This window comes from Haliaeetus albicilla, chromosome 25 (assembly GCF_947461875.1).
Source record: "Haliaeetus albicilla chromosome 25, bHalAlb1.1, whole genome shotgun sequence".
NCBI classification, from domain to species: Eukaryota; Metazoa; Chordata; class Aves; order Accipitriformes; family Accipitridae; genus Haliaeetus; species Haliaeetus albicilla.
This window is the reverse complement of record NC_091507.1, coordinates 21,628,669-21,642,756: the sequence shown is the minus strand read 5'-3', so window position 1 is coordinate 21,642,756 and position 14,088 is coordinate 21,628,669. Positions and strand designations below refer to the sequence as shown.

The window sequence follows — 14,088 nt, the reverse complement described above, 5'->3', positions numbered from 1 at the left end:
TGCTACCTGTGTTTTCCCTTATGAATCATGTCCATGTCAGTTACTGGGTAAAATAAAACCAAACTCTCAACGAGGGGGAAAAAATGTTTTATTTCCTTTAAAAATAATTTAAAACTCCCAGAACTACCATCCCATCACTATGGACAAAGTTACATTGTACCACCCCCAAACAAACAAAACCCCCAAGGTGGTAACACTTAAAATAATGGATCCAGTGGCAGTGTCTTCCCCAGAAGCAGAACAAAACAAGTATGGATAAGTTACTTAGATAAGCTTTTGTTCAACATAACAAAAATGAAACAGAATATTACCAGAATTTAAAAAACCCAGACCCATCTGTGGGCACCTACAGATAAAAATCTCACATTTACTTGAACCCATAAGTTCTGTGACACAGTATAAGTTCTGTGACGCAGTAAAGCTTTTTGTGTCAACCTCTTCTGTAGTTTTTAGAGAAAGCTTGAAGAGAGTATTCAATACCAGCAAGATAATTGAAAAGGCTTAAAAAAAAACCACAGAAACCATGAAAGAAAACATTATTTCCATTCTGAAGAATGGATTAACACAAGTAACAATGGATGATACTTCCCTCTGAAAGATAAATGCAGAAATAGTAACAAAGTACTTCATAAAAGCTTGTAAGTAGTTTGGAAAGGATGTGGAATGCTTTGCTTTATTTCCTCATGAAATACTTTGAATGATCTAGAAAGCCTGGGGAAACTATCATTGAAAAGATAGCATTTCATTCCAATGCACTTTGTTGTAACACTGGCAGCCTTGGTCATTCTGGGAAAGGAGCCACAAACAGTTCCCGGTATTCCAGTCCTGGACATGAACCAGGTCATTTACAATGTTCTTGGGGTGGATTACGAGCAGCTCCACTGGGCAAGCTGAGTATCTGAAAAGTACTTGCATGGATAAGACACAATACTCAACACACCGTTGACAGCGGAGGAAACGGGTTCTGCTTACTGACCACAAGCTTTTGATGCTGATGAGATATATAGCCTTTAATGTGACCCTGGCAGAAGGGGAGAAAGACAGCGTTAGTACTGGAAGCTGGTAACACAATGCCTATAACTTCAGCTGTCTTCAGACTACATCAAGCAAAGCTACGTGTGTATACTCAATCAATGTGTGTATACTCAATCACCACCGCACTACTGTACTTAGTATCTATAAGGATCCAATTTACCTAAGCTGGTCAACTCACAGAGTAAGCAGAAAGTTGGAACCATAAGCATGTTCGCATAGTAACAGCACTGTCAGGCTGAGCGCCTGTTGCCAGGGTCCCTACTGGTCTGCTCACATTTACCTTGAAGAGACAAAGCTCTACAGAAGTTTCTAAATTTACTCTTGCTCACTTTAAAACTAGGATTTTAATTAATTGCTCTTCCATACCTAATAAACTAAATGACATAGTACTTCCTTTTCAGACATAGCGTGGTAACACTGAAAGAAATCTTCCAGTGACCTAATCCCACCCTCCATTACTCCTAGACTACACCAAATAATCTGTTTCAGAAACAGAGAAGCGGTTCATTTTCTTGCTAACACTTCAGTGCTGCTCCAAAACCTCCGATTTATTAGAAACCTCTAGATTTCAAGCCTTTATCTGTTCATGAGTAGTTGAGATCCACTTTGAGTAAAAGACAGAGTGTGAAACAAAACCAAAGAAATCTGGTTTTAATTTCTTCTAATGTTAGAATGTCAAGAGTCTCCTACTTCAAATGCAGAAGAACAAATCCCTTTTGGTCCCAGTAACAATTTTTGTATTTTTAAACCAGTATTTACGCATACATAGAAATGTAAGTAAGTACTGGATTTGTAACATAAAATTCAACTTCAATTTTAACTGATTCCTGCAAAGGAGGCAGGAACTAGAGGAAGCCCTCAGGGCAACTGGAAGCATTTCACTTTGGCACAAGTGAATCAACTTTTTTACACAAGAAAACCTGGGATTACTGATATGTTTTTTGTTATAAACTTTTATTCTCTACCTAATATTTTTTACTGTCTGAAGTCTGGGAGGACCAGACAACAAGCAGTCAGCACATACCATATATATAAGGTTAGCTAAAATGCACTGGACTTCATCAATATCAACATCATCTACTTGCATGAATTTCAGGGCAAAGAGAAAGGCATCTAGAGATAGCTGATGGGTTTTGAGTAGTAAGTATCTGAAAGAAACAACAGGAAAAAATCTGTTATTGAGAAACAATCACTTAAAAATTCTGGTTCTTAGGAAAATGGGCTTTCTACAATAAATTCACTTTAACAGGAATTCAGGTCTCTCAGAGAGAACTACGGAGCATATACATTTCCATCTCAGTCCTAGGTGAAACCATATTAAATCTTTTGCAAAAACATAGGTTTTGTTATGCTTACACTTTTTTAAAGAGATTTCTGTACGTGATGATTTTCAGCTTCTCAAGGATAAGAAAGATTCCACATCGAATAAAGAAGGTCTCATGCTTTGTCAGAGCGTCATTCAGTAGGAGAAGATTGCCTTCACTACAAGGATGAAGAAATGAAAACATGAGAAAGTCTCATTCAAACAAGAAAAGAAATTGTCTGCCTTGGTAGGAATATCCCTCCCCTGCCTTCCTCAGTCATCCCAAATAAATACATTTTACTTAATACTTTTTGAACTAACACACAACGCAATAAAACAATAATCATACCTCACAGCCTTTGTTACTTCAGCAAACTGCATAAGGTCATACTTTTTTAAGAGCTGAACTGTTGGCATATGGCCCTGAAAAATAAACAGTTTCCAAGTTTTCCAGGGTAAAGTCAAATGCATTTTAAACATAATCTAGTAAGCTATAAAAACATTTGTTAGAGAAAAAGACAAATGTTTAACCACTTTTTTTTTTTGCTACAGAATAAGAGGTGAATAAAAGTATTTGTAAGACAACCCCCTTTCCCCTGCCAAACACATTGTAGCTCAACTCACTATGTATCATGGTTTAGGGAGCCTACTGAGTATTTCTTCATGTTGGGGAACAGTTATCAAACTTGTAAAATTAAGATCCTGTGACATGAGGCCTAGGCAGATCCAAATTTTATGTCATGCCTGTATGATGTGATCGGCAAACAGAAGAACCACAGGAATCCCGAGCATTACTAATAATACAAGCAGTGCTTCAGCGCTGTCAAGTGCTAGCTCAGTCTACCAGATTTTTAATTCACTATGCCTTCCTGTGGAAATAAAAACGTCCTCTCAAAAAAAAAAAAAAAACCAAACCCACCACCAAACAGAAAAAGAAAGAATGTTTAAATTTAAAGAAACAAAATTAATTCTCATTCCTAGATCAGGTAAGACTGAACCACCTACACTATCAAAAAGAAACTTTGTTTGTTTCCCCCTGCTCAGCAGAGATCAGATTGCACACTGACTTGGGTCAGACTTTAAATTTAGTTACCATCATGCTATGCTGTTGGTAACCCCTTTCCTGGTTGGAGGATTAGCTGAGAGCAGAACTCAGCTGCATGTTTACTGAGAGCTGCTAGCAATAAAAAAAAACATCCAAGCTATTTTAGTACAGTTTAAAGTTAGTGTTAATGTTTGGGCTCTGATTAAAAACAAGCAACTGTAAAAAACAATGACCTTTATCTAGTTTCTTTAGTGCCTCTTGTACACTAGAACCGCTCAAGAAACACCACAGTAATTTCAGGCGCTAACAGACCCATCAGTTTAAGGCACCCAGTCAGGACTGGGGCAAAGATTTTAGGAAGACTGTTAGTTTTCCTTTGTCAACTTGACCATTGATTGATCTGAAGACAACCAGTAAGACAATAAATAAAAAGTGAAAACCAGAAGCCAATTACCATACTCACTATGCTTCCCCTTTACCCACTTGACACTGCAAGGGACTGGAAAGGGAGCACTGAACGGAAAAGGAAGGATGGTCATCAACAGGCCGGGGCAAAGGGGGGACATGGCAACTCACAGAAGCAGGTGGTAACAGTATTCTCCACGGGTAAACGTTGGTAATAGGGCCAGGAACAGGAAACTCTAAAATCTAGTTCTTGTGTCCTCAGTTACACTGAATTAATTGTTAGCATAATCCCACTAACTCAGGGATACACAAATGCTAGCACAGCACATGGGCAAGGACAGGAACAAGAAGCAGAGATGAGCTTAATTCTTTTAACAGAAAGATGAAATGACCAAACAGTAACCAGTCTTTATTGATTTGTTCAAAACCAAAATGCTCTACTTCATGACCCTTCTGACATGCCTCAAACGGGCAAACGTACAGGGTGCAAACAGAAAACCCAAAGATAGGTATCCTTTCCCTCCTGTGGCAAACCCCCCTCAACAGTCTTCAGCCCTCTGTTTGCACATCCTCCTTCCCTCCACCAGGTGAAAGTGGCAGACGGATTCGTACTAGTGAATCCACACACCTCCTGGGCCCATCTGTGCGGCTGATGACCGGACAGGCACTCTGCTACACGACACAAGTTACACTGTGAAGTGCTTCTCCAAAGAACTCTTTATTAAAGAGGTAATCTCAGGTTGCACTTTTACCAGGGGTGGGAGGAAGGTAGGGAGAAAGGAGGGTGGGGTTTTTGTTTGTTCCCCCCCCACACTTTCTCCCTTCCTGTGTTGCTATAAACAACAATTCAACATTTTTTGTCCTCACACACGAAGAGTGCATATGCTGGCTCTTATGGGGGTCAGGCACAGATAGCCTCCAAATTCCAGTAAGGGAAAACCAAGAACAATAATGAGCATCAGTTCAGTTATCTGCCCCCTGCCCCCCAAATTATTTAGAAGAGTAACATCTACTCACCAACAACATTTTTACTGGCAGCAGGTAGATCAAAATCATTCTTTTGTTCTTCTGGCTTGAGCGGTGACAGTGCTCAAAGGCAAATGACAGATACTCTTCAGCTGCAGACACAAATAAAAGTGCTAGTAACATGAGTCAACAACAAAAAACAGATTAAAACTATAACCCAAATTCTGTAATTTTGTGCTCAATGTCCATCTATAGCTTGAACACATGATATTTGAAATGATATAAAAAAGAATCATACCAATCAAAACACACTAAGAAAAAGGCTGTCAGAATTGTTGGAGATTCACATAAAATACAAAGTATTACCAGAAAAAATAAGTCCTCCTTCAGAAAGTCAAAGAAAACTTGTCAAGGTCTAGATGTCAGAGGTAACAGTTATAAGCAATATTGGAATTTTCAGCTCATTTGAGTATTATGACTGTGCTACTATTACAAGAGGGGAGAATCTCAAGAAGAGCTGATGAAACAGAACTCTATTTTCTAAATTCACAGATTAGGTTCTTCAGTGGATGCAAGCCGCATGTGATGAGTGCATCTGCTAGCTGCAGAAACATGCCAGTGAGATCACACAGCATAACAACAAGAAAAGCTCTCATCAATTTTCACCGAGAGAAAAATTACAAGCTTGACAGGCAGAAGACACTGTTTAAAGTAACAAAACCGGCTCCACAATAGATTTTGGTCAGGGGTTTCAGTTAGTGATGAAAGTTGTACACCTTAGCTCTAGAAGCATTTGTATTAGTGACTCTGTTAGAAACCTCAGAAATGCAGTTTCTACATCTCCCAAAATCAAAGCACTGAGAAACTAATTCTGCAGTACAGTTTGCTGAAGATTTCTTATGTGGCATACAGCAACTTGAAGAGGACAAGAGAGTCGCAAAGTCTCCTTTGTGAAACCTTGTACAAACCTATTCTTTTGGATGCTGGTACATTTTATTATGCACATACATAATGCGTAAGACTATAGAGAACTTCACTGACACCAGTATTTTAAAACGGGGCATACACTACAATTACAAGTGTCACGTAATCTCATCTCTGATCTGACTCAGCCTGTGGCCCTTGGATCTTTCAGCATGACTTCTCCTTTGATCAATGCAAACACAACTGTACCTTCTACACCCATTTTGAGTCACACACACACAACATCAGCCAGATTTCACACCAAGCAGCAAGACTTTAAATCTGTCTCACTGGCACACAGTACCTTGCTTAAAGTCACTGTCAAACATGGCTTTGCGCCCAACATAGTATCTGTATGTAACACGCTGTGCCATACTGTATTCATCCTTCAGATTTGAGCTGTCAATTGCTCTAATTAAGGGCTTACATAGATGAAGCTTGTTGATCTGTTAAAAAAAAAAAAAAGATTAATTGCATTTTACTCAGAGAGTGTAGATAGATAGTATCATATAAAAAGGGTGGGTTTGACTTAGAATATGAAATACAAAACACAGCTTACCAGACTTGAACCCTACCTTAAAATAAATTTTAAACAGCTGATTCACGAGAAACAACATGCCCCACTTTTTGGAATCTTCAATGCCTGCTCGACTGTCATAAGAAAAGAAGAAAGAAAAAAAAACCTACTAGTACTGAACATTGAAAGAAAAATGACTTCGTCCTTATGGTAAATTCCCTCCATAGATTTTTTTATTTTTATTTTTAGGGTAAAAACAGGTGTCTGAAAATAAAAGTCAAGGCCAAACTCCTCGACTTAAACCATACCAGCACTGTCAAAACAGAACATGTGTTCCCATCTTAAACAGCACTGCTACATTTCTTCTCAACGTAATGAAAAGATGTCATGCAAAATATCATTCATGTGCATCAATGTCCTCACTCCAGTCTGTACTAGCATAGCAGTTGCTTATAATATTCAAGGTGAAAGAAAGATGGGGAAAAAAAAAGCATCTTCTGCACTTTGGATGTGTTAAAATTGCTAAGACTGGAAACCAAAGAGTCACTTCTTTTCCATCTAATCATAATGAAGCAAACTTCACAACTGAACAGGGCACAAAAGTGTTCATGATCTTTCCTGAGCAACAGGGACATAATCAGTCCCTCCCAACAACATCTGCTAGGAATGTTAAACCTCAAGGAAGGCCTCTCCAGCTCTAGTTAATAGTCACGAGAGAACAGACTATAAATGAGAGGAAACGAGCCTCAGAAGTGTTCATTCTTACCCAGATATGGTCTTAGTAAGCAGGAAAATATTATGTAAAGTTCATTAAATTCTTAACAATTTAATAGTGCAAGTTCTACAGAGGATCTTTCACTTACGTGTCACTGGCACAGACTCGAAAACAGCTCATCAGCAGTTCTGCTGCTTTTTCCAACATGTCGCCAACTTTGCTTTTCCCTTTCTTCACTAGCTGTTGATCTGCCTATTACACAGCAAGAAACAATACGTAATTCTACATCCTGGTTTGCTGGGTTGCAAACAGTTCCTTAATACAGCATTTTATAAAGTATTATAGCAATAGGTTTGTCATGCCTGCTATCCACCAAATCTAGAAGGCAGTCAAGCTCACAGAATAAAAGAAAACACTATAGGAGAGGCTCCTGAACATGTACCAAACCAAATGCACAGGAGGACAGTCCTTTGAAAATAGCACTGACCACTATTACCTTTAGTACCACTAAGCTTAATGCAGCTCTCAGAAACCTAAATTCAGGATCATCTGATAGCTGAATTGGAGCATTAACACTTCTACTCAAGTTTTCAAAGACCAACAGTCTGGCAAAAAAATGTCTTTTGAACAAAAGCAAACTAAAATGATTCCCCCCCAGTTACGGAGTTTGAGTTTTAGAATTTATAATTAAGCTTCTCTCCACAGCCACAAAAGCTAGATTTTATTTCTAAACCATATTCAACATTTTCTAGTAGTAACACACACTGCTAGGACCTGGGACTTTCAAAAGAAATGGAAAACATATGTTACAGTGGCAAGAGGAAAAAAAAAAATGAGTTGCCAATACATGGGAAAGATCCATGCACTGATTAATGCAGAACTTAATAAAGAGTGGGGGGCGGGAAAGAGCGAGTAGGTATTTACTATGTGCTTTCTAAAAAGTTTTATTAGAATGCTTGCATTCTCACTAGCTGAAACATAAGGAAAAGAAATGGAAATGCCTCCTTTGCTGCAGAAGTCTTCTCTGTATCTGCATTCTTTGCTTATACTAAGGTTAGAAGACAGAGTTCAAACACTTACAGTGTGACTGATCCAACTTTCCCCTTTCTCCTGCATCTCAGATATACGAATTTGCCTTTCAGACTGAGAATCGAGACTTGTTACAGAGCAGGCACACACACACGCAAAATATTATCTGTGCAAGCACGTCAAATGCGTTGTTTTACGGGTGGGCGGGCACAAGAAAGTGTTGAGAGGACAAACACTGAAAATACTGTGTATTGTCAAACTCTAATCTAACTTGAACTCTGGCTTCACCTCTTCAGGTAAAGTGACTAGGAGCAAGATCATGATCCTGCCACTTACCCTGGCCTAGCAGTTCTCAACAGATCCCTACACAAGCTACTTCAATTCACTAGCCTGAGAAAAAGAACGTAAATTTGGGGTGGTTTTTTTTTTGCTGATCAGCATTGTGTGGGCTCAGCAGGGGCTCCAATGAGCATCAAGAGCAGTACACACAGCTGGAAGGGGGAAAGGAGGCAGAAACTTCCCTCTTCGGATGTGGTGAGTGGTTAGACTAGCTCAGTTGTCTGGGATATCTCCACCCTTACAAAGATCTCCACCAAATCCCAAGGAAAACGCATGGAAATAGTGAGTTGTGCCACCAGGCTACTCTATAAAGACAGTACTTAATCACTTCATATGCTCTAAGCAACTGCTGTGAGTTGCATGCAGGTCCTCAGAACCTCTCCAGTCCAAGCTGCAAATGGGAGACGGGCAGACTAAGCAACGCAAGTTTTTCAATAGGACTGTATGAATTTAGTGTGTCAACAAAATCCTAAACAATGAGTTAAACAGTACTGAGCAAAATTAGGCTATGTAATAAAGTCTAAAAGATTTCCACCAGGGAAACTCTTAACAGATGAAAGTAATGAGGCTGTTAATCAGATCTACTTACATTATTAGCAAAAATTCGAAGATCGAGGGCTACGGCATACATGATAGGTAAAGCCCTGGAAAAGTAAAACATAGTATTCTTAGTATGTGCAAATCATGCCATAAGCAAGACATGAGAAACAAGCTTTTTGGTTTTTTTTCTGCTAGTTGGTCATAAAGCTAGAAAAGTATACATTAAACTTTAAATACAGAAGGATGTACTTTTTAAAAGGAAAGGTCTTCAAGATCTCAGCATTTCAGGAATCCTACACTGGAGGAAGAATTAATTCTGAAACTTTTTTTACTGTGGCTTTAATAAAATAGCATCTCACTTTGAATAAATTCTTCACCTTTACTTATGGACAATTCTACGTAATTAAGCTCAGATGTTTAGTTTTCACACTTTTGGACCTAAACACTCAAACAGGCAGCAAAACCAATTAGGCTGCATTTAAGTATCGCTGAGAATAAATAAAAAATGTAAGCATAATTTTAGTTTGACAATTATGGTATTATACAAGGGAAATACAAGAGCCTAGTTTCTAGTAGCTCTCTATGATGCACTTACCAGTTTTCTTCTTTATGTGCCTGAAATGCTCGCAGGAAAGATGTATTGTATATAGGAGAATTTAAAATGCTATGAAATGAAGCAGAGATTTAAAAAACAGCAGTTGAATGGTACCATATACTACTACATGAAAGGGCAGAAACCAATAAAGCAGCAAGCAGATGAGGAGTCAGGATGCAAAGACGCAGCAGGGAAGAACATGAGCACAGCCGCACACTCGTTGGTGTGGCAGTAAGAAACACTGGCCACGTAGAGGCAAGATAGCAGCTTGCTTTATCAGCATCTTCCCCTCTAACGAAGTACAAACTGGGAGGTATGTTAATGATTTGAGGGTCTCCTATACTCTACGAGAAATTAATTTTCTATCTTAGAACTTAAATTTTCTATTTTTCCTGGTTTCTCTTCCTTCTTAGTCCTACAGAAAGTTGAAAGGAGAAGAGCATATCTGGATTTGCTTGCTTAGGAACCTAAATAGCTGAAGTGTATTTGGAAGCAGACCACATTCTACTAGATTTTAAAAGGGGTAAAGATAACTTATTCTACAAGAAGACATATAGTTAATCTGAAAACTATGTACAAGATTTATGGAAAAGGATATTGGACGATAACTGTTTGGCATTTGTATGCTTCTATAAAGTCATGGTTTCCGACAGCATAAGTACACCTGTCAAAGAAAAGGTGCATTAGTGCATCAGAAAATACCATATATGCAAGACAAATACTTCTTTTTGCCTCTCAACAGGCACAGAGCTTTACGGTTTATTTAAGAGACACAGAAATACGATTAGAAACGTTCCTAACAAAATGGCACAAGTATTTTAACACAGCGCTAAGCTTGATAATTGTAGAAAACTGATCCGAGAGATGAATGGGGATTTGCTTCTATAATATGTACAGTATCAACTGTAATATGCTAATGCTTATTGAAACCGTCACCGAGATTAGCACAGATAAAAAAAATTCCAAGACTGCTGGAAGTGAACTAAGGATGCATTAATGCAGGAATTTTTTTAAATAAAAGCCTCACAGAATTACTTAGGTCCTAAAGCTGTCTTAAGAGAACTTTTATGACTAAAATTCCCTTTTAAAAATATTTCTTTCCCTTGCTTATTTCACTCTAACTTCTTGTGTAGCTTGTCAATGCAGAGCAAAGGAAACAGCAAGCACCAAAACCAAAGCTGTGTCAACAACTGTAAGCAGATGACCGCCAGGTACATAAAGCAAACTTTACATGGAGAGGAAAGAGCAGGTCTTTATTTCCTGCAGTTCTAGCACTACTTGTAAGAGTAATAAACACCAAGTTTTCAGATGTGAGCCCTTTAAAATAACTAAGTAAACTTAAGGACATCCTTCCCCATCCCTGCTGGCTGCCTCAGAACTGACTTTACTTTCCTCGTCCATCTTTACCTTAAGTGGGCTGCAAACATTTCATCGTATGGTGGTTCCAAAACTTGTTGACACTTCTCCTCTGGAGACGGAAGCTAAGTATAGAATAAATCAGCGAAACATTAAAGGAACATCCAATGCACCAGAAACAGAACATCATATGGATGTTCTGTCATGGCAGTTTTATGCATACATGCCTTTGCTATCTATCAGAACCTTAAGTTACATTAATAATAACATCCAGTGTAACGAATAGCTAGCGTGCACTATGTCTGCAGAACCCAATTAGAGCTCACCTTAAATAAAAGCATCTGAAACGCATACAGCGCGAACACTGGACCCTTGCTACCCACTGGTTTTCTCTTTATAGTCACTTCCACTGTGCCACGTTACTAACTAATGTAGACCTGGCCAGAAGGGACTTTCAAGACCGTATCTATCCAGAAAACAATTCAAAGCGGAACACAAAAAGCCATCCAGGAGAAAAAAAGGAAATACACAATGTCCTTGTAAGAAGAAAAGGGAAACAAACCTACAAGGGGATCCTGCTCTGGCCCGTGAAACAGATTTCTGAGGTTTATCTCCAATGGAAAGGAACCCATATAGAGAGCTAGGAAAACCAAAAGCAAGACAAAAGAAAGGTCAAAACCAGATTCTCACCTGTAGCCTTGGGTTTGCAACATGTGGATGTTTAAATGATACCAATTCTGCACAAAATTGTCCATCTCTGCTGTCAATGGCTTCTTGTACCTACCAAAGAAAACAGCCCCGTTACAGAGTAAAATCCAGCCACAGCCATACAACATATTTACACATGACTACAGAAGCCACCTTCTTGTTACCACTGTTCATCCACATCGATACCAACTCAAACGTGAGTTTTTAAAGGTTGAAAAGTGATTGAATCAATATTGTACTTTCAATACACCTGTTTTTCAAAAAGGTATCAGGGAGAAGGTAGGGTGAACGCTATTATTGTGGCTTTTTCCTTATTTGTAGGATATGAGCAAACCAGAGAATCCCCAAACAACTTACATGGATTTAGCATTGTAAAACAGCAGTTGTGAGCCAGATTTGGTCAAGCTTTTTAAAATTCCAATGGGACTTACGGGCATCAAACATATATGTGAAGGCATAAACAATCTTTTGAGTGACACTTAAAAATGAAGACAGGTAGATTAAACACACAGCTATCATTCCACAGGCAATGTCTGATATTAGACCAGCATCTATATAGAATACTTTTGAAACCTGTCAAGACTGTAAATGTTATATTCTGTGGGAGAATGGTTTGATTCTGCTTCCTGCTAACGATAACTCCCTGTAAAAAAATCATCTGTCTGTACAGCTTATTCTGACATCAAGCTGGAAATTTCTTCAGTTGTGGAAGTAGTTTTACATATTACTTCTCAAGAGCTCCTTTCCCACTGCTTGTGCTTTAGTTGTCATATTTTTTGTGTTCTGATAGGAGAAAAAAAAAAAAAATCTTTTTGCTGCATGGAAAGCTCATACCAAATGGGAAAAATCCTAAGCTACAACAGCAAGGGAAGCAGCAAAAGAGGGAAAATCAACTGCTTAAACTCTTTCAGAGATTGGTGGGTTTTTTCCAAGTAAAGGAGTGCCGGTTTTGTGTTTTGGAAGTAGTTTTTCTTACTAAATGTTAAATGGACTGTCAACTGGACAAGATGCTGACTTTTCAGAGCAGATCAGAGATGAGAGGTCTCATCCGCTCCATTTTTGAGACTGAAAGCCAAACAATTACTCTCTTTTTGTGCCCTTCATTCAATTGACTTGAGTGATTTTGGCTGAATCATGGTTCAGAAAGAAGCAGTCAGAGTGACCACAGTAAAAGCTTGAGACTGAGGGTTCAGTCCAGCTGGTAGCCTTGTGACCCTGCTACTATCTCTTCATCCTCCACGCCACACACACTGTGTATTTCTGTACTTCTTAAATCCCTGTATTTCTTGAATCCCTGAGCTGCATTTGTTACTGCACGCACACACACTCCCACCACATCAAGTCTTATGGATAAATTCTATACGTTATATCAGTACATTCAGAAATTCCAGGTATACGCTCTTGGCACACAGCCAGTATACTTAACACTGACTTAAGAAGTATATTTCTTTACCACATCACACATTCTAGGCTGATTTATTTCTTAAGCAAGGCAACACATTTACAGGGAAGAAAAATACATCCACATACTCTGAACAGTGCCCACAAATAAAAACAAAACAAAACAAAAACTTGCTTACTTGCTGCAAATACTGATTTATGGTGATGTGCGCCATCAAAACCTAAGAGGCAGGAGTCCCGAATGAAAGGCAGTCGTATCACATTCTGCAAAACGAAGAGGAGTTTAAGAGCACATCAAACAATAATACCCCACACAGACACCACCCCCCCCCTTTCGCTCTGAGGAAACAGGGGATGGCTTCACCGAACCTCAGCCCCAGAGCTACGCGAAGGCAGCCGCGGGGAGAGCGGAGCAGAGCAGAGACACAGGCTGCCGGCCGGGGGAAAACGGCCTGCGGAGGGGGAAACCCTGGCACGAAGGCCCCGAGGAAGGCGGAAAGCCCTGGAAGCCCGCGGGTGGCCGAAAGCGGAGGGTAGGCGTTAGAAGGAGGCAGGAGCACGGCCCCGCTGGCAGATAATGGCGGACAGGGACACCCGTCCGCCCCCCACCTCAGCCCCGGCCCGCCCTGCCCCATCGCCAGCCCACCCTCAGCCATAGGCGCCGCACTTCCGGCTAGTCGGTACGGCACTTCCGGCAACTTCCGCCGCGCTTCCGGTACCCGGCAAGGCACCGGCCGCCAGCCAGCGAACCCCGCCCAGCAATAGCTGCGGCCACCGCCCCCCCTTTTCTCCGCCCACAAGCGGCGCCCGGGAGGCGTGGCTTTACCCCGATAGCCAATGGAAAAGCGCGATGGGCGGGGAGGGGCGAGGGCGTGCGTCGGTGATAAACCTCGTGGGTCGGGGTGGGCTGCGCGTTCGAGGGGAGGCGGGCGGGCGGGGAGTCCGAAAAAAAAAAAAAAAAAAAAAAGTAAAAAAGCCAAATCAAAGCGTTTTTAAGTCTTGAGACCACCGCTCTTCAAGGCACTCAGTGTGAGGGATGTAACGGAGGGGTGCCCGCGGGGGGGGGCGGGGGGCTGTCCTCGGACAAGCGTGAGGGTCCCGGGGTTGCCCCGGCTGGGAATGGCGGCGGGGGGGGAGGCGGGAGCCATTTTGTGAGCTCCGGTCCAAACCC

General features: G+C 40.4%; 1 protein-coding gene across 2 annotated transcripts; it reads right to left on the bottom strand.

Moving 5' to 3' along the window:
• Positions 1–71: 71 nt before the first annotated feature.
• On the bottom strand, positions 72–13,703 carry PCID2 (PCI domain containing 2). Of its 2 annotated transcripts, none has more exons than XM_069770224.1 (15): positions 13,564–13,703; positions 13,097–13,181; positions 11,499–11,588; positions 10,860–10,933; positions 10,051–10,116; positions 9,453–9,494; positions 8,907–8,961; positions 7,098–7,201; positions 6,293–6,368; positions 6,022–6,163; positions 4,806–4,906; positions 2,688–2,761; positions 2,392–2,517; positions 2,060–2,183; positions 72–1,021 (listed from the first exon to the last, which is right to left on the bottom strand). In XM_069770224.1, exons 2-15 carry the CDS (start codon positions 13,130–13,132, stop codon positions 932–934), a joined length of 1,200 nt encoding a protein of 399 aa, XP_069626325.1. In that variant the 5' UTR covers positions 13,133–13,181; positions 13,564–13,703; the 3' UTR covers positions 72–931. The 2 variants fall into 2 exon arrangements, with proteins under 2 accessions (XP_069626325.1, XP_009924389.1); XM_009926087.2 differs by lacking the exon at positions 13,564–13,703 and adding an exon at positions 13,287–13,534.
• Between the last annotated feature and the right edge of the window lie 385 nt (positions 13,704–14,088).